The sequence below is a fragment of the Nanorana parkeri genome, unplaced genomic scaffold, assembly GCF_000935625.1.
Source record: "Nanorana parkeri isolate BGI_ZX_2015 unplaced genomic scaffold, ASM93562v1 scaffold383, whole genome shotgun sequence".
NCBI lineage: Eukaryota > Metazoa > Chordata > Amphibia > Anura > Dicroglossidae > Nanorana > Nanorana parkeri.
In genome coordinates, this window is record NW_017306651.1 from 407,920 (window position 1) to 428,615 (window position 20,696).

General features: G+C 39.0%; 1 protein-coding gene across 1 annotated transcript in view; it reads left to right on the top strand.

Annotated features, from left to right (window-relative positions):
• MYT1L (myelin transcription factor 1 like) overlaps positions 1 to 20,696 on the top strand; it is a 184,281-nt gene that overhangs the window by 156,971 nt on the left and 6,614 nt on the right. The window contains exons 18-21 of the mRNA XM_018559231.1: positions 2,789 to 3,010; positions 4,400 to 4,491; positions 6,165 to 6,268; positions 9,721 to 9,864. Coding sequence (XP_018414733.1) covers positions 2,789 to 3,010; positions 4,400 to 4,491; positions 6,165 to 6,268; positions 9,721 to 9,864 — 562 coding nt within the window. The remainder of the gene's footprint in view (positions 1 to 2,788; positions 3,011 to 4,399; positions 4,492 to 6,164; positions 6,269 to 9,720; positions 9,865 to 20,696) is intronic.

Consider the following 20,696-nt stretch of genomic DNA (forward strand, 5'->3'; position numbering starts at 1 on the left):
CTATAAGGGCTATTCACTATAGCCCGTACAGCTCCCGAACTTGGCCGAGTGGCTCAGTCGAGCGGAAGGCATATGCTTCGGCTCGACTGAGCCGAGGTGAAAGCCGAAGCTGGCAGAGTGGTCATTGGCCATGATCTTACGGCTGGCTACGGCCACTTGCAGAGAGATCAGCGTCCCTGGTTACCAGCTAGCCAGGGACACTGATCTCCATACAGCCCAACTCTCCTGGGTGCTCCGGGAGTCTCCCACTCCCGGCCGCCCAGGAGAGAAACACTGCTTTTTCTTTTTTTATTCAGACATTGAGCCGTTGGCTGTCGTCAGAATAATAAAAAAAAACGTCACCATAGGAATGCATTGATTCCTATTTGCTATTTCAATTTGCTATTTGCTAAACTAGCTATTGGACCCACCCACTGCTGCTGTCAATCAGCAGAGGGGACCTGCAGTTCTCCATCAGGTCCCCACTAGTGATTGACAGCAGCAGAGGGCGGGTGCATTAGCTAGTTTGCTATTGGCTATTGCAATTTGAAATAGCCAATAGGAATCTAGCAATGCATTCCTATGGCGAAAATGTTTTTTTTCTTTTCTATTGGCCGGCAGCAGAACCGCAGGCCAAAAGAAAACAGTTGGCCGGAGCTAGCTGTAACTGCTAGCTCCGCACAATCGTTTTCTATTTTACTTTTTTCACAATTTTTCTGTTCTGCTCAGTCCCACAGAGGGAGCGAGCAGAACAGCCGAGCCGAATGCCGTTCAGCGACATTCGGCTATTCACTCACTGCTGTTCGGCATCTATAAGAATAGACCGAACAGCAGCGAGTAGCCTGCCAGAGGTTCGGCTTAGCTTATCCAGATGTTGGATCGGCTGGGTCGCACTCCTTCTGCACTTCGGGTCGGCCGAACATGCTAAGCATGTTCGGCCGACCCGAAGCCATGCGAAGCCACCCAATGTACCCGTACCAGCCTGAAGTGAATAGCCGAACAGCGTTCGGCTCACTTCGCTTCAGGTCGGTCGTTCACTCGGCTGCCTACGGCAGCTTAGTGAATAGACCCCATAGTTTCAGATTCTCCTTCTAGTGGCTAAAATAGGGTATACACGGCTTCGAATTTCTAATAAACAAAATTAAGTTTGGAATGTTATTTCAACTTTCTAATCATTGCTGTGGTCAAATTGATGAATGACTTCGGCCGCAGTGGCAAAAAAAATTTTGAAGGAGCATGTTGGAAAATTTCTCAAGTTTTCTCGAGCAAACAAAATTCTAACAGTGAATGTGATTTTCATTCTGAAAACTCCTTTTATTCAAAGATCGAATGTTAAATAAAAATGAAAATCAAAAAAAAATTTGTATGACAGTCGCTAAGCCTCTGATGGCATTATCAAACGTTCCAACTGAATTTTTCGTACAAACGTTCGTATGAAAATATAATTTACTTAACTCTATAATGTATATGACACAAGAGCAATACCTATCCTTATGACTCCAGGGATAAAATCAGCTGTGCCTAACAATGCTTTTGGTCTGAGCAGTATAAAATAGACTTGTATTGAGAAAACGGAACAGTTAAGTAGCATATACACAGGTAGATTTTCTCACAAATGTTCATATGAAAAATCCCGTCGGGACGTTCCATAATATCTCTAGGGGCTTGGTGATTGTCATTTAAAATTTAATTTGATTTTTGTTTTAATTTAACATTTGATTTTGGAATGAATGGAGCTTTCCAAACAAAAACTACATTCACTGTTAGCATTTTGTTCAATCGAAAAACATTTTGCGACATGCTCTTTCAAACTTTTTTCGCCATTGCGGTCACAATTGATCATCAGTTTCACTGCTTCAACTCTTAGAAAGCCGAACGAACACTCCGAAATTTATTTAGTTTATTCAAAAGTCTAACTGTTTATACTCTACATAACACACAATCACTGTGCAGCCCTGGTAAGCTGAAAACACAGCCTCAATATGTAATGAGAAAATATGTCTTCCTCCATATGCATATATAATTGAAAAATATATATAGAATTGCTTTATAAAATACTAACATACATTGACATAAACATATACATTAAAGGAATTGTAATATATATATACATTCGGGGGGGGGGGGGGAGCTTTTCTGTCTAATTTTCAACTCTTACCTGAGCAAACTGAAGAGGGAAGCTGATTGATTGCCATGGGCAACTGCTCCAGAGACTGTCTGCTCCAGCTTGAATAAATTCCCCCCCTATGTTTTTTTATGTATAGGATTGAGATGCAGCATTTAAAAGAATTCATATTTACTATTTATAGTGAGCAAGTGGTGCAAATGAAGCAGGTGTTTACATTGTTGCTCATTCATTTACCGCTTTGCTGTAGCTACCTAGTATAATTGGACCTCCTTCTACTGCTACATACAGTTAAACAACATAGACACCATTGTCCCTAACCCCTTCCATGCCTCCAGCTCATATGGAGTTATATGAATTCTCTGTTAAAGAGAGAAAGTCAAAGGTCATCAGGCATTGCTGAGCTTTCTTATTTGATAGCCCAGTTTGTTCTGCAACCAAAGTTTAGTGGAAGCACTCTGCATTAAATGCTTATTTTTGAAATTACCTTTAAGCTGATCATCAATATCTAAAAGCTTTAACATACTACATATTACCTTTAAGTGGAAAATCAATAACACTCAAGTCTAACCCAAACATAGGTACACAAAGATAGCATATACCTAACCTAATTTCTTTAAAAACTGCATTGGAGTTTGCTTGAAAGAAAATTATTAATTCAATTCCTGTATTCCTATTTACTAGATGCCCAGTCCCTGGCTGTGATGGTCAAGGTCACGTGACGGGGAAGTATGCATCACATCGCAGTGCATCTGGATGTCCACTGGCGGCCAAGAGGCAGAAAGATGGCTACTTGAATGGTTCACAGTTCTCATGGAAATCTGGAAAAACTGAAGGAATGTCTTGTCCCACTCCTGGATGTGATGGTTCTGGACACATTAGTGGGAGTTTTCTTACACATCGGAGGTAAGTTGTCTGTTTTATGAAAGCCAACTATAGAGTACAACAGCCCCACATTTTGACATTATGTTCTGTTTTTTAGGTAAATGTTCTGGCATCATTGTGTATTCCTAAAATTACATGTATACATTTGTTAAAAATTAGATTCTATAATAAGTGCTAGACACCAGAGGGTTGATTTTTTAGAAAGAAATAGGGAATTTTTCCTTAGCTTAGTAAATGTGGTGAAAATTCATTTTGCAAAGCATACCCAATCAGGGGCAAGGAAATGTAAAAAAAAAAAAAAACAGTATTTACTTGCACTTGATGGGATGATGAAAGTCAACACACTTCAGCTCATTCCCTAAGCTAAGGGGAAAAATTCCCTTGCAAAGTGAACTGCCTATTTGCCTTTAGTAAATCAACCCCTAGATATCTAATATTAGACATAAATGCCATACAACCTTGTTTTATCCAAATTGGCTCCTTATATGAGAATTGATCTTTCCATTTCAAAGTTATCAGCTACCAAATACAATCAACATTACAAATTATGTGATGGAATTGAAATTAAGGTTCTACATTGATAAAAACAAATGCTATAGATTTCATGAAATTACTTATTTCATATGTCTCCTCATCCAAGCTTAATAGTTGTTTACTTGGTTAAATGATTTACGTTGTTCAACTTAAAGTGACACTAAACTCAGGAGTTAAATCTTAAAAATGCATTCAGGTACCTTAACTATTAACAATTATGTATCTTATTTGTGTATCACTCGGCTGTAGATCCTCCAATCATCTCTGAATTGGTGATGACACTCTCCTTCCTTCTGGACGGTGGCTACTTATGTTCCCCATAGCCCCTGAGTGTGTTGTAAAGTAGCCACCGCTCCACACTCACTCCCGTGATGCACTACAATCTCAATATAAATGATTAAACTAAATGTGAGATTGTAGTCCATCATGGGAGTGAGCTTGGAGTGGTGACTACTTTACAACACACACAGGGACCATGGGGAACACAAGTAGCCCCCCTCCAGAAGGAAGGACAGTGTCAGCACCAATTCAGAGATGATTGGAGGATCTACAGCCGAGTGATACAAAGATAAGATACATGTTTGGTAATAGTTAAGGTACTTGAATGTATTTTTAAGATTTAACTCCTAAGTTTAGTGTCACTTTAAGTGGAACATGATAAAAGATTTTACCAAGTAGACAACAGTTTAAGTTGGATGTGGAGACACGAAATAAGAAATTATAATGAAATCTGTAGGATTTGTTTTGTTAACGTTCATGGTATCCAATTTCAAAACGCAAACTGCATCTATAGATTATTAAATATGTTTAATGAAGATGCCAAAGAAACATTATTAAGATCTACTTACTAACTTTACAATATAAACTTTATTGTAGTTTATCAGGCTGTCCAAGAGCCACATCAGCAATGAAGAAGGCCAGATTATCAGGAGAAGAAATGATGACTATAAAGCAGAGAGCAACCAATGGTATTATTTTGTTTTTGTTTTAAGATAAAGTAATAAAGCAAGTTTCAGGCAAACAATATACTGAATACCCTGCACTGTACTGAATTTAAGCAGTAGTGTGTGCTATGATATGGGCCACAAAATGAATCAATATCAATATCAATCAATATCAATGAAAATCCATGTTCCATTCTGTTTTTTAAAACAGCAGTTTTTTTTTGTTTCTGATTAAATGTAAATATTTTTAAAACAACTATTTTATTTTCTTGAACTCAGAATCTGGTCTCTGGTGTCTTAACACAGCAACTACATTGTTTTATTTTTAAATCTAGTTATTTTTAAAACAACTATTTCACTATCTGTAGTATGAATGGTGACAATATGTTAACAAGCTTTTAGACATTAGGCAGTCATAAAAGGTATGAAAGTAAAAAAATAAAATCTTAATCTGTACTCGGGCATCCTATTATTTTTTCATGCTACTGTCATTGGTTTTCTCTTTATTACAATTTTCATCTGAAAAAATATATATGTTGCTGCTTGTGTCCCCATTGTAGATTTCCCCTCCCTTCCTGCCTGGTGAGACCATTGTCATCTTAGCAGGAAGAAAGGGAAATCTTTCTAACAAAGGCACAGATAATACAATTACATGGGTGTTCTATTCCTTTATCACTCTTTCCATGCTAAAATGAATCAAGACTTGTTCTATTTGGTTACATTAAATCAATTGAAAAAAAAACATCAATAGTTATTTTTTCTTTCAATTTAAAACTGAAGTTGAGTATGTGTATATTTTGCCCTCCCTGGTCTCTCTTTTCCCACTGCATTAACATGCAATTTTTTTGAACTTTTTGTTTTCATTATATACCTTATTTTAGATCCATTGACATCATTGGGTCTCTATGCTTCTCTATATAATGCAGGCAGCTTCCTGATAACATAAGAGCACCCTGTCTTAGTACTCCTCTCAAGAGCCCTCAGTTCTGATGCAAGCAGTGGGTTAGCACTGGGGGGAGTTATGCAAATATCAAAATGCCTTGATGAGTGGGTGTCAGTTTGGAGGAGTTGGCATTCCTAGGCAGACTGCATTTGTATGCAGACCACCTAGGTAACACCCAAATGTGATACTGAGCCTCCATGATTGAAAGAACTAAAATTCAATGACTCAAAGGGCCTGGCCAGGAGCAGTAAGGCTGGGGAGGAAAGAGCTAGATAGAGCTAGGCATCCTCCATTCAGGAAATGAGGTGGACTCTATCTGACTTTCTGTAGTTGATAGTGTAGGTTGCGGAGAAGCTCACAGTGTGCAGTGAGCAATTTCAGTCAAGGAGAGGAACCGGTACAACTGTGCAAAACCGAATAGAAGGCTGGAGCTTCACCAAAAATGGAATTGAAAGGTGTATATACTGGTTGGATTATCACATGTATAGCCAGTATTTATGCCTGTTTTTTAAAAAAAAGCAATTTGGCTTATTGGTCCTCCAAGTTTCAGCAACTGATACAAAACTGTTAATTGGTTATCTGCAGAGATGTAAACAAATCTTCTATTAGAAACTACACAAATGGTTTTGTTCAGACCTTCTTTGTCTATAAATGCTATAATCTTTTATTCAGTCCTAACCGTAATTTCAATTGTGTTAGTAATAAGGCAACATGTTGCAAGTCTATTAGACTCTTCTCTTTTAATATCCTCCAGGTATAGAAAATGATGAGGAGATCAAACAATTGGATGAAGAAATAAAAGAACTAAATGAATCTAACTCCCAAATGGAATCTGATATGATTAAGCTGAGAACTCAGGTAACAGTTTTCTATAAACAGTATTGCAAATGTCTTATTTAGTTAATTTAAATAGAATATTATTACGACTAGTATTGCCAAGAAAGCATACAGCTCTGCTATGTATTAATTTCCTATATGAGATGCCACTAACTTATTAATCTAAAAAAAACACACACAAAAAAATGTAAAAACAGACAGTAAAGCTTTTATTCTCATACTCACCCATACTTCATGCATGCAAAGTTCATTCTTTTGAAGTGAAGTTCACCTTTGCCATCAAGGGTCGAACTTCACTTGTGGTTAACGTAACATGGGTAGGCCAGGTGATCAGCACAATAGCATACGCCATGTAAGCATTGTGATGCTAAAACTCGATTACCATTTGTCATTTAACATTTTTTTTTTCTTAAAGCCTGCACTGTTTCTTTGTGCATGTGCATGAAATGTCCGGATTACATCTCTATGTGACATATACGTGAGTGCATCTGTACTTTTGTAAATACCGTTTTCTGTGGCCACATGTTCATGCTGGCTGCATGGTATTCATCAACCGAAACATCAAAAGATAGATAAAGTCAGATCGGGGGGAAAAATAAAAATACATGGAGGGTAAGGGTGAGGATGAGAACCTTCTTGTTAAGTGTTGCATTCAAGTGTATGGGATGAACTCACCATAACTGCAAATTGGCACAAGGAAAAAAAACCAAAGAGTTCAGTTAAATAAAAAAATAAATAATGTCTGTAGACTTCGGATTATTGACGATAAATGCAGAATGACAGTTTTGCTTGTGTAATAGAATTTAGTGATTATGATTTTATCATATAAAGAGGTGGAACTTAACTGCACACATTAATGATCAATTAGAAAAAAATTAACTTCAAGTATATATCTCTCAAGCTTTACACGACCCTTATCTAAGCTGGTTTTTTTTTTCTCCTAGTGGATCTGTTAGCCTAGTCTGATGGCTAGTCTAACACATATCTAAATATTTATATTTGGTTTCCAAGATTGATCCCTATTGGACATTCACATACAGTTCCACCTCTTTGGCTTCATTCTCTGCCCCCTTTTCAGCTTCTGCTCCCTCCCACTAGGTACTGGACGAGCGTCCTGTTGCTTGCCAAGATCCCTGTGTTGATGAATACCAATTTCATGTAAGTTACACGGGAGGGGAGGTTGTGTGGTTTTTCCATGTAACTTACACGAAATTCAGCCTTTGAAGAATAAAAGTTGTCCATAAGTAGAACTTTTGTTTTTATCTACTAGCACCACACAGCTTACATTAAAAACACAGCTACAAAACAACACTTTGCAGAGCAGATTTTAGGTTGTGAATTTGTTATGCGTTTTAGGTGAACATAAAGGAAGAAGGTAGGGCACTGCTGTGTGTCAGTGGTTAAATATCACAACGCAGTATTTATTGACTGAGGTGTACGACAATTAAATAATTACAGCTATGTTTCTTGGAATATACTTACCAGCATTGCTACATTAAGATTAACAGTGACTATTGGAAAGTTTAGACTGAAGCTGACCATATACCTTTAGATGTATCTCGTTCAGCCCGCTCATTCAGTTAATTCCCCTATCCATGCTAAACAGCATGCATGAAAGAATCCTATGGCTGCTGAGAGTCATTTATTATTAAGCTGGTCATACACTACTCAAATTTAGGCCGATTCTTGCTGAGTCGGCCAAAATTCCAACTGTAGATGGCCCCGTCTGCACCACCCGGGTCAACCAATGTTGATTTTCTAGTTGCCTTTTATCAAAGGAGTCAGGTAAAAAATGACCAGCTGAACAGTGACTGCATTTGATTGCATGACAATTGTATACCAGACTCCTTTGATAAAAAGCAATTGGAAAATCAACTTTGGTCTACCCCGGTGGTGCATATGGGGCCATCTACAGTTGGAATTTTGGCCGACTCAGCAAGAATCGGCCTAAATTTGATCAGTGTATGACCAGCTTGAGCGTGCTGATAATGATTGACCTTCATTTAGTTTTTTGAATGTGGTGAAGTTGTGCTGACTTCAATCATCCAATCATGTGCAAGAAATTCATTTTTCTTTGACATGATTTGGTATTCTTTGTAAAGTGAATTTTCACCTTGTCTGACCTCATTCACTAAGAAGGGTGAACATTCACTTTTGCAAAGTGATATGTTCTGCTCCTTTAGTACAGGACCCCTATTGTGTGTATCCATAGCTCCCAACTTTCACCTTCCAGCACAATGTACTTAGGCAATGGGCACACCCCTTCCACTCCCCCAGTTATGTGGACCATTAAAAATGTATATGCCAAAAATGATTGGTTAAACCCAGAATTGTTTTTTTTTTCCACCATTAGTTTTCCTTTATACCGGCTTTTCGAAATAGCAAACAAAATGATTAATCAGTTTTAGTGCCTGATACACTTACAGGGTTATTCGCAAAAGGGTGAAGACTTTGGAGAAGGCAGGAGAAGTGAATAATCTAGGACAAAATAGCTGAACTGGAAACCAGAATTTTTCCAAATCAGCTATGTTGTCCTAGATTGTTCACTTCTCATGCCTTCTCCAAACTCTTCACACTTTTGTGACTAGCCCCTGTTAGTGGCAAGTTAAAGCACAGTTATGATGGAGGGTGGTTGGAGTTTCCTTAAAATATACATCAGTTATAAAGGTCTCTTTAGTGTCACATTGTGCCAGAAAAAGATGTCATAAAAACCACTTGGCACGGGCATGCAACACTCACATCAACAACTATGCTGTTAATACATATTGTCTTGTTCATTTAGACCTAATCTGATTTGTAACTGTATAGACAACCTCAGTCAATTCTTTCAGAGCAATCTTATGCAAGTTATATTTTATTGTGCTGGAAAAAAGCCATAGGTGGTGAGAAATGAAAAATGTAGCATTTTAAAATGTAAGTATGACATTTGCCAGAACATATAACCTTACACAGAGTTCAGCTTTATGACTAGCAGAAAGGGGAAAAATAACTTGAAACTAGAGAAATGACAGGTGCAATTTGATAGGCTGCTCCGAACAATGCCTCCATTTTCTTTGCTCCAATATTTATATTAACAAGTAAGACAGGCTGTCTGTAAAGGACCCATAGCATGCTTTTACAATCTTTAAGGTTGAGGCCAGTAAGTTACAATACTTTTAAATAAAGTGTATACAAAGGTATAAATTAAGCACCATGAACTAGCTAGGCAAGTTTAAAACACAAAATGAGGTCAGGTAAATTCAGATATGAATAGGTAGATTCAGAATTCAGAAATCCTACACATGATGTTGTCTAAATCTAACTCTTTAATAGTTAATTGATCATGTAGATAGTAAGACTGAGCCATCACACAAATGTTTTCTAATCATAGAATTAACTTGGTTAGGTAGACATCACATTGATAGCTGTGTTGGTAAAGGCACGACGGTGTGTAATGGTCTCTGTTGTGTTTTGTGCCTGGCTGTGCTTTTTAGATTACAACAATGGAGAGTAACCTGAAGACAATAGAAGAAGAGAATAAAGTCATTGAACAGCAAAACGAGTCTCTTCTTCATGAACTGGCCAATCTTAGTCAGTCTCTAATTCACAGTCTAGCTAATATCCAGCTGCCCCATATGGTAAGTGAATTATCAAATATCTTTATATTTACATAAGTTTTTTTATCTTCTTTTATCCTAGTTTTCTGGAGATCCCTCTAAAATTTTATTTACCCAGCATCATGACCGCCTTGAGGCTTTTCCTTTAACAGCTTGTGACAGTCAAATAATGAAGCAAATATTGCTATTTCAAAATGAATCTGTTAATAACTGGCCATGGTATGAAAATGCCTTTCATGACAGAACTATATATCATCAGCTAGGCGGTGAGGGTGGAACATGTGGCTGACTGATGGCAGTCTTCTCCAATTTATGCAGCCATCACACAACCAAATGTTTTCTGCTTAAACACTAAAATGTTTGGATCTGTATATCCAGCCAGAAAACCCTGTTAGCATGCAAGTTTTAGCCCAAAATCTGCAAGTATCTGGTAGTTAAGCCGGCAAGTTAAATCTTGTTAAGGTCCCACTGTGTCATAAATGTTTCAAAATGAGACAGTTACTCATTTAATTGTTTCAAAATTTGTTCAAATGCTTGTTAGTTAAAACACTAAAATGGGGCATGGGCATGAACTGGCGCCCTACCTTTTGAGGATAGCAACCTCACTCCATTGACCTTCTCAGCATAAACTTAGTGATCAGATTCTGCGATGCAGAACTGGAAAAGGGGGATATGGCAGAACAATAATGGACCTGTACATAAGAGGTCATAATTAATTCATATTTTTAAGTCTTCATCCTATTTTTTGTCTTTATTCATGTTTTGTGCTAGAGTGGGCTCTGTTAATAGAGTGTTGGGTTTGTGGGAACTTATACTTCCATACATGATAGCCCATGCTTCTATAATAACTCCCACCAATTCTTAAAAAGATATCACATATTTTGCTCTAAGATGTACATTTAGAATGCCCAAGGATCCAAACATTTGTGTTTTTCTCTGTTGAGCTACATTCACCTAACTTCCTCTTGCAACCAGAATGAGTAGGTCAGTTGACTCCCACCTTATTTTCTTTAGGATACCCTGCCCTAATAGCAGCAGTATGTTAAATAGTCAGCTAACAGCCCCTTGGAAAGTTCAGATGAACTTGTAGTGAATTAGCCAATCTTTGAATTTGGTATCAACACAGATCAAGCTAGAATGTCTTGAGATACAGATTAGATTATAATGTTTTGCCCAGATTTAATAATTCACAATTAAATTACATGTTATTCAGGCCTACCTTCAAAGTGAACATTTAAGGACAATAATATGGAAGTTGCTATTTGTGACTTATTTTTAAAAGGCACAAACTCTGGGACTGTGATCTCTATGCTGAAATTATTGCTTAGTTACTAACTGACCTGATAGAAGACAGAGGCCAGGACTACATCATGCATGCATCATCATGCATCATACATCATACATGCTTGTTTCAGGACAGTGAAGTATTAGGTAGGTCATCCTGGTAGCAAATCCCATATTTATGTTGATATTGTAAAGGGTCGGTCCATCCAAAAGTAATATTTAAGTTGGTTTATGGTGGGTTTGCCCATGACTTATTGTTAGGTTTTGATATTATGAGTCTTTGTTACCATAATCCCTAACTCCTTCTTTACACCTGGGAGTTTTGGGTTCCAGCACCTCATTCTGCATTCTCCTTAACAAAAAATCCTACAGGTAGAGTGGCATATCCAGAGTGGTAGGCAATGGCAGCATTCATACTTTCCTATTAAAGATTTGCTTTAAAAGACCAGTGTTGAGCTAGTGGTTCATGTGCCATACATAAATAGTGCTGCCTGTAATGGAGAGGTAAGTACAATGAATAATTGGGGACATTAAAAGTTAGGTATCTTCAGCTTTTGAAAATCAAAGCATGCACAGCTCAGGAAGAATCTCCATATAATTTTCTGATAATCTGTAAGACATTCACATAGTGTAATTATCAGGAACACTATCATAACTTTTATGTAAACTCACTTGTATTTTATGTGTAGTAGCCATTAATTTACTCCCCATGAACTATATCTGTGGTCTGCTCCTCTTCTCTCTCATTAGCTCATCCCATGCACATCTTCAGGATTTCTCTAGGGCTGAACCTCTTCTTTGGAATTCATGATCAAGCTTGTTTGCTGCATCCCTCATTGTTACTGCACTTGTCAATCGATCAGTCATGTCTCCTTTCTTCAGAGACTCCTCCAACCCTTAGTGCTGTTAGTGTGAAGCTGCCTGGTTCACCTTGCCGTCATATAAATCCTAATTTTCTCCTCACTGCCACTTATGATCTGGAACTGTGTGGATGGTGTGATTTCTCAAAAACATGCATTTTCCTTTTCACTGTCTTTTTCAGATTGTGAGCTCTTGAGAGCAGAATCACTTCATCATCTGTGACCATCTGTATTTGTCTGTAAAATATTGTACATTATTTTCGAGAATGTCAGAAGTGTGATGTGATAATAAAAAACATACCGCAATGTAATAGAAATGTATAATTCCCGACCTTTTCGTTTTAAAGCTTTGAACATGTCCTTTTCCTCTTGTATGTGTAATGTATACCTTACAACTACAGGTGGCTCTACCTCAACCCGCTGGTGCAAATAAACTAACTCAAAGGCATTCGTGATATCTAAACACCAATTTCACAAATATTCAATCATACACAGTACAATGTGCATTTTAAAACAAGACCTTTCTTGCTTACCTTAAAAAAAAAAAAAAATATATATATATACAAAAACACCTTTTAAAAATGATCCCCCATAACCCAGTAAACATCATTGCCTATTTTGTTTTTGATCAGGGTTTTAGTATAAAATGTACTAAAGCCCCTCACTGAGCTCCCAGAGTTCTTTTATAATACAGCAAGCTACAAAAGAAGCCTTAAAGGAGAACTATGAGGTGAGTGCTTTTTACTCACCTCATAGTTCTAGCCGACCTGTGACAATGAGATTATGATTTTTTATTTTTTTAATGTCATTTTTCAGTATTTTTTTTTCGAATTGTTTTTGTCTGTAGATTGTTTTGTTTTTTTTTTAATATCCCGCCGGTTCCGCCCCCCTGCAACGCGTACGTTCGCAAGCGACGGAACTAGGAAGATGGAAGCCAGCATCGGCCGCAGAACACAGCGCGGCTCGAGGGACAAGGTAAGTAAATGCAATGCGGCTTTCCCAAGTGTAGCTCGGGGTTACCGCTTATGGTATGGAAAAGTAACCCCAAGCTACACTCGGGAATACCGCCAGGGAGGTTAAAGGAGAACTATGAACGGTGTGAAAATCACTCATCCTCATGGTTTGAGCCAATGTGTGACAATGAAACTGTCACACGTTGGCTCAATAGATCGGGAAGTGACCATCTCTCGCTCACTTCTCGATCATCTCCCTGCAGAGAGAGGTGACTGTCAGTCACCTCTCCCTGCAGGGATTCCCCCTCCCCGCTCCGATCCTCCAGCGCTGAGAGGAGGAACTGATGGGAGAGGGGACGGGTACAGCTGGCTTTACCTGTAGATAGGCAGAGCCCGCTGTCACTCACGCAGCTGGGTGGATCTCGACAGCATTGTCAGGATCCGTCCCGGCTGCGTCGGTCTCAGTATACCGCAAGCTGTAGCTCGAGATATACTAAGCTTTGGGTCACGGGAGGACGCTAGTATATGTCCTCCCGTGACTCCTAACCTCCCTGGCGGTATTCCCGAGTGTGGCTCAGGGTTAATTTTCATTACCAAGAGCGGCAACCCCGAGCCACACTCGGGATTACACAAGTGTCACTTACCTTGTCCCTACCAGCCCGCAGTGTCCTCTGCTGTACGTGGCTGGCCTAAACCGGCATCTGACTTTTACTATTGTTTTTGGCGTCACAGCTTGGGGCGGAGCCGGCAGGAAATTCAAAAGTGAAAAGATGCAATGTACACAGAATACACACAATACAATGTAATCTGCTATGATTACATTTATGTATCAAATCATTTCACTTCAATTTTGTCCCTAGAGCTTTGTCCAGTGCCCTGCCTGCACTTTTACTGTTCTTTCTGCCTGGAAACTTGAGAACGTCCATGGCATCCAAAAAGCGTCCCTTTAGGTCAAAAGCGGTTTTAGACCAGGTAGAAAACAGCAATAGTAAATTAGAATCACTTGCAGAATTGAGCGTTAGCGATTCGTTGGGAAATTCGTCATCAGACACTGAAAGTGACGACAGCGACAATTCTGCGACCGAGCTCAGTGATGTCCGAACTTGGTACTCTATTGACTGTGGTACGGATCAGGCAACGCCCCTAGAATTCCCATTTACTGGACCATTTTTTACATTATTATATTATAATTTTTTATAATTATTTATTACATTATAATTTATTATTTCGTGTTTCAAACTTAATCATACCTGGGATGTCTACTGGACTCTTGTTTGACAGATTTAGGTGAGTTATTCCTAAGATTTACTAAGAATTACAGGCCTACAATATAAAACAACAAATTGCCACCGCCAGGGAGGTTAAGAGAACTATGGGAAAAAACATTTACCTCGCTTTTAAAGAATTGTCCTTTTCTCCTATTGAACAATTTTATGTATATGAAAGCACAAAGCCGCTGTTCAAAGAAATACTTTCTGTTTCTATAAATGAACAATTGTACTTTCCATAGGTTGAAGCAACGCTTTGCTACATTTGTAATTGATCGAACCAGTCCTCAGTTTGATATGCTGCTGAAGGCACTAGCAGATTACATTACTCCCGATATACGCCCTTTTTTATTGTACCCTGAATGTACTTTATTAGAAAGACTGGAATTCACCAGGGTTCCACAGCTATGCTACATCAACTATTGTTCCACAACTCTGGACTACAATCTCAATACAAATTAGTAAACTAAACATGAGATTGTAGTCCATCACAGGAGCGAGCTTGGAACGGTGACTACTTTACAACTCACAGGGACCATCGGGAAAAAAAGTAGCCCCCTCCAGAAGGAAGGACAGTGTCAACACTAATCTAGAGATAATTTGAGGATCTACAGCTGAGTGATACACAAATAAGATGCATTTTTGTTAATAGTTAAGGTACGTCAATGCTTTTTTAAGGTTTAACTCCTGAGTTTAGTGTCACAGTCTCTCCTGATATGTTTTGTCTCTCAGACCTTTCACCGTTAAAATTGCATTAGACATGGAACCTAAAAGACAAGATATATCATGTTGTTTGATACTTTTGGGCTAGAACTTTCTTATATTAATCTAATAGTTAAGATACTTGAATACATTTTTAGGATTTACATTAGTGTCACTTAAACTGAAGGAGGTAAGATTGTTGACTTTGCCAAATGTATGCTCTCATAGCTTAATTGTTAAGATGAAGTTGTGTTCATTTCAATCATGTGCACAAAAATGTGCCTGCTTTTTTAAAATATTCCTGGCACATAGTTTGGTATCTAAAGTGAGAACAGCTTTACCTTTTTCATTTGCACAGTGAACAGTCTCTACGCCTTTAGTAAATCCACCCATCTGACTGTAATAGTTTAATCACAGACCTAAAGAAACAGAATTGGACACATCATGTGACAGATTGACAAGAGGCCTATATAAAAACTAAATACAAAAAAATATTATACCTTATTCTCTGAAAAAGGATACAAGGAATCTCATTGGATATTGCCCATCTCTGTGAATCACTGATACAGATCATAAACTAAGGGGCTTCTTTGCTTTTCCATATGGTCAGCACAATTTTGAGTTTGGTTTACATGGTTCACATGTTATAGCTTCTCAAGACAACCATGAGCAACATATTGCAAAACCTTCACAGGAATTAAATAGAATCTCACCATTTCAAGTCACAAGATTTAAGCTGGCCATTCATGGTTAAAATGTTGTCTGATTGCTCCTGAATGGCTGAAATTCAAGCCACGAGTAGCCGCTTCGGCACCACGTGGCTCGACAAAAGCTGATTACAAAATTGAAGTAGTTGGGTGGACAATGGTTAGCCAGACAGTGACTGTAAGAGAAACCTGTTCATGTATGGCCAGATTTAGGTATTTTTGTACTGGAAAACAATTACTCTCTTTGGCATTGTTAATGAATCCCATACTAATACTATAAGTAGGGATGCACAGATACCAGTTCAGATACCAGTACCGATACTTTGTCACGAGAACTACTAGGGTTGCAGCGGTTGCAGCTGTGACTGGGCCCTGGCGCCACTGTCCTGAAATCATTAGTCTGTATGTGTTGGGTGACAATAGCTGCGCTAAGAGTATAATTGTGTCCCAAAAAATACAATGGACCAGCTGCAACAATGTGTGATTTTATAATCATGTATGGTAGTGCTACATATGTTGCGCTCAGTCTAAATGTGAAAAATAATCTCTCGAAATTGGTAAGTGAATTTCACCTCCTATTAGTGAACATAATATTTAAGGATATTTAAATAATAAATATCTGTGCAACGTGCTCTAAATTCACAATCTATATCCCAACATCAAACCCTCTGTTGATGCCCGTGATTAAATACAAATGAGCAATTCCATGATTCACTTTAAATAATACATAAAAATTCTATACATGTGTTAAACATATACAGGTGAAACTCGAATAATTAGAATATCGTGCAAAGTTCATTTATTTCACTAAGGCAACTTAAAAGGTGAAACTAATATATGAGATAGACTCATTACATGCAAAGCAAGATAATTCAAGCCGTGATTTGTCATAATTGTGATGATTATGGCTTACAGCTCATGAAAACCCCAATCAATAAAACAAGGATTGTACATAGAACAATATCGGACCCCTGAAAAGTACAAGCATGCATATGTACTCAGTACTTGGTTTGGGCCCCTTTTGCAGCACTTACTGCAATTACTTTTGCACAATATTCTAATTATTCAAGTTCCACCTTTAAGTGGCATGACAAGTATTAGGTGTAAACCAAATAGCTTTGCTAAAACGACCTATACGTCCATGAACCCAAGGGCTGTTTTTTGTAAAGAAGGAAGATGGATTTACTTTCCTTTCTTTTGAGGCATCAATTGTCCAAAGGATCCTCCCAGATAGCAACCAATTGAGCTGCAAGTTTGAAAATGACTTGCTAAACTATTGCAGACTTGCCAAACTTCACCATTTTGTTGCACAATTACAGCAAGTCTGCACTGCAAGTCTCCAGATCAACGTGTTTTGCAGTGCTGTACACTTGCAGAGCTCTTGCTAAGACCTGCAGGATGCTTGCTGTAGACTTGCCAAGCAAATTTGCTACAAAATCAAAACGTGTCAACTAGAACTTGTGCTGCAAGTGTTCTGCAAGTCTACAACTTGCCAGGAATGTGTGCAGCAAGTTAACAAGAATTACAATTTAACCCTGCCACAAGTTTGTGCCACGTTATCCTTGCTATCTGGGCTGTTCTGTTATATTCATATTGAGCAACGATTAACTCCCACAAACGGTCTCTTTAATGTAGTAATCGGCCGCCTCCTCAATCCCGCATGGATGGGTGATTGAGGAGGCGGCCGATCCAAACAAGACACACCGTTGTATCGGCGGTATCCCCCTGCGATATCTCAAAGGGGAGAAATATATGGAGAAAAGAAAGGGCGCCTAAGTGCAGTAAAAAATGTTTATTCGTCCAAGACACATAAAAAATTGCACTTACAAGATCGTTGTTTTAAAATCGTGTATAAAGAAAGTCGTCAGCTGTAAGCGGTAGGGTTGCACAGATACCAAGTACGAGTACATGTACCGATACTTTTGAGCTCCAAGACTACACTAGAGAAAAATTCAAAAGTTAGGAGGCAGCTGTCATTGGTAAGGAGCACATGGAGCTCCTGGGATTTGTACATTTCTGTTTTAATGTACGATTTTGTTTTTATAAATATAAATAAAGGGATGCACAGATACCAGTTTTGCAAGTACGAGTACTGGTACTTGCCGAGTACTTACAAGTACGAGTACTGATACATTTTTGTTTATTGTCATGTGACAGTTTTTTTAAAACAATACAGACTAATGATTTCAGGACAGTGGTGGAGTGCCAGAGCCAGGTCCCAGCTGCAACCACTGCAACCCTGATAGTTCTCATGAAAATGCCAAGTATCTGCACTGGTACTCGAAAAGTATCTGTGCAACCCTAGTAAGCGGCAAAGGCAGTTCATTCCCTTGACGCGTTTTGTCTCTGCCACATTTGCTGGGCAGCTTGGTCAACATGTAGATATTAGGAAGAACCTAAATGAAAGTATGAAAACATAAAAAAAGGAATAGTGAATAGAATTACTACATTTAATACCTACATAGAGGTATCAGAATACAGTTTTTCATGATGATAACATTATTAATTCATAAACATCAGCTCTCTGCTGGAGATTCTAAGGAAGTTAGCCTTCAGGCCGAGTCAGGCAATCAGCAGCTCTGTTTGAATTCAAATCTTCCCATTTAGCAGAGATTACATGACCAGTGTTCCAAGGGCACTATAGGATATCTGTCACATGTAGTAAAGGTATCAAGGTGTAATCCTAAATGAAGCCACACAAAGGGGTCTATTCACGAAGCTGCCGAAGGATCTGGCCGTAGCTTCGGCCGATCCTTCGGCTAGCTTCGGCCCCAGGACCCCTTCGGTTCAGTAGAACCGAAGGGGTGCTGTAAGGGCTATTCACAATAGCCCGTACAGCTCCCGATCATGGCCGAGCGGCTCAGCCGAGCCGAACTCATATGCATTGGCTCGGCTGAGCCGTGCTGAAAGCCGAACTTGCAGAGCCACTTGCAGAGAGATCAGCGTCCCTGGTTACCTGCTAACCAGGGACACTGATAATATTGGAATTGGAGGAGGCAGGGGGCACCACTTTCAATAGAACAGGTATGTTTTTAAGTATCTGTGTAAAAGCTGTGAATTTAAAGTTGCAGAGTAGGGTGGGAGGGTGTGATTTTACTATAATGCATTTTAACACACTAGAGTTTATTTAGTATAACTTTGCAAATCAACCAAGTATACAAATGTAACCCCTTGCCTTTCTCCTGCTGTTCCCTGATAGTGCCACCTTAAATCTTAGTGACCTTCCAGCTCATATTTCCTAATTAATTATAATTGATGGTATCTGCATACTTATGAGTAGTTAGTTAAAACAAAGTATCCCCTCTAGAAAAGCATGGGGGGCATTACCAATCAGCAAGGGCATCCGAGGGGTTTCTGGGGAAAGCACAGAAATGCAGGCTGTCTTCCCCTCATCTGCTGCTTCCAGTAATTGCTGGATTATAGAAATGGTTAGTTAATATGCACTTTTATTATAAAAGCTCATCTCTACTATAAATCAAAACTGCTCTGATACTTCTGGATGTCGGGAAACATGTGACATTATCCATATCCTTCCCATAATAAACTGCTCAGTGCCTTGGTAGTCAATGGCCAGGATCGAGCTCTGCCATATGGGAAGAGGTAAAAGTTACTTGCTGTATATGAGTTCTGACCATAATGGGTTTGATCTGTGTTTGCCACCATTATGAGGACAGAAGCAGGCATTGGGGCACAAAGCAGATGCACTAATGGTATGTTCAGGCAACAGAGGTTGTCTAGGACACAGTGGAAGGTTATTTATTTATTTACCAGGATTGCATTAAACCTGAACTCCAGTTATGAAGTGTTATGCATACTTTACACAAGGATCCTTCTGGGCCCAGCATGGTGCTGAGATGAGCTGTTTACCCTCTGCTCTGAAAACACAGAGAAGTGCTTGCTCAAACAGTGGCCATTCAGCAAATGCCTAGTATTTTTATCAATGAACAGAAGTAATTATCTGATTCGACATGGGATGGTGACATCACAATCCAACCCCATCCAATCAGAGAACGCCTTGTAACTAGAGGTGCACCGAAATGGAAATTTTGGAACCGAAACAAAACCGAAATAAAAAAGATGTCAGGCCGAAACCGATAGCGAAAATGTTTTTTATTTTTTCAATTTTTAAAAATATTGTATTTTTTATAAACGTTTTAATTTTTTTATATTTATTTTTATTTATTAATTCATTTTTTATTAAATATTTTTATTTTTTACTTTACTTTTAGGGGCTATGGGGAAATATTAGGGGTCTAAACAGACCCCTGATATTTCCCTTTTAAAATAGAAAAAGAGATTGAGAACACAGAGTCCTCAATCTCTTTTTCTGTGTCCTCTTTTATCAATAAACGGGAACCTCTATGAGTGTTCCTGTTCATTGATAACATGAGAACATTGTTTGTTTACTATAACTACAATTATGAATGAATGGGGGTGATGTAGATCACTCCCATTCATTCATAATTGAGGATATAGTTAACATACCATATCCTCAATTATGTCACTGATCGCTGAGTGTGTGTACCTTGCTTTTCTCTCTGACACGCTGTCACAGGAGGCTGATCGAGCGGTGTAGAGAGGAAAGCCCAGCCTCCTGTGACAGCGCTGTCTCCGCCCCCACACCGCTCTCCCTGGCGTGTTATAGGCGGCTGAGCGGTTTGGGAGGAGAGACGCTGGCCGCTCACAGCGCTCTCGTCCTGCAACGCTCGGCCGGCTGTCACTCTCTTTTCTCCCCGCTGGGACACAGAGCAGCGACCAGCGGGGAGAAAAGAAACCAGGGATGCGCCGATGTATCGGCCGAAACATGGCTCTTTCGGCATTATGCCAAAAGTGCCATTTTCGGCCGATATGTTTCGGCTGCCGATATATCGGTGCATCCCTACTTGTAACCATTGACAAAAATACTAGAATTTCTTTCAATGGCCAGTGTTCCAAGCCACTGACCCTCTGTGTTTTCAGAACTGGGGAAGCTGGTCAGCACCATACAGGACCCGGAAAATCACTGTAAAGCACTGTAGTAGCTCTTGCTACTACAGTACTTTACAGGATCCCCCTGGGCCAGTTGGGTGTATCATATAT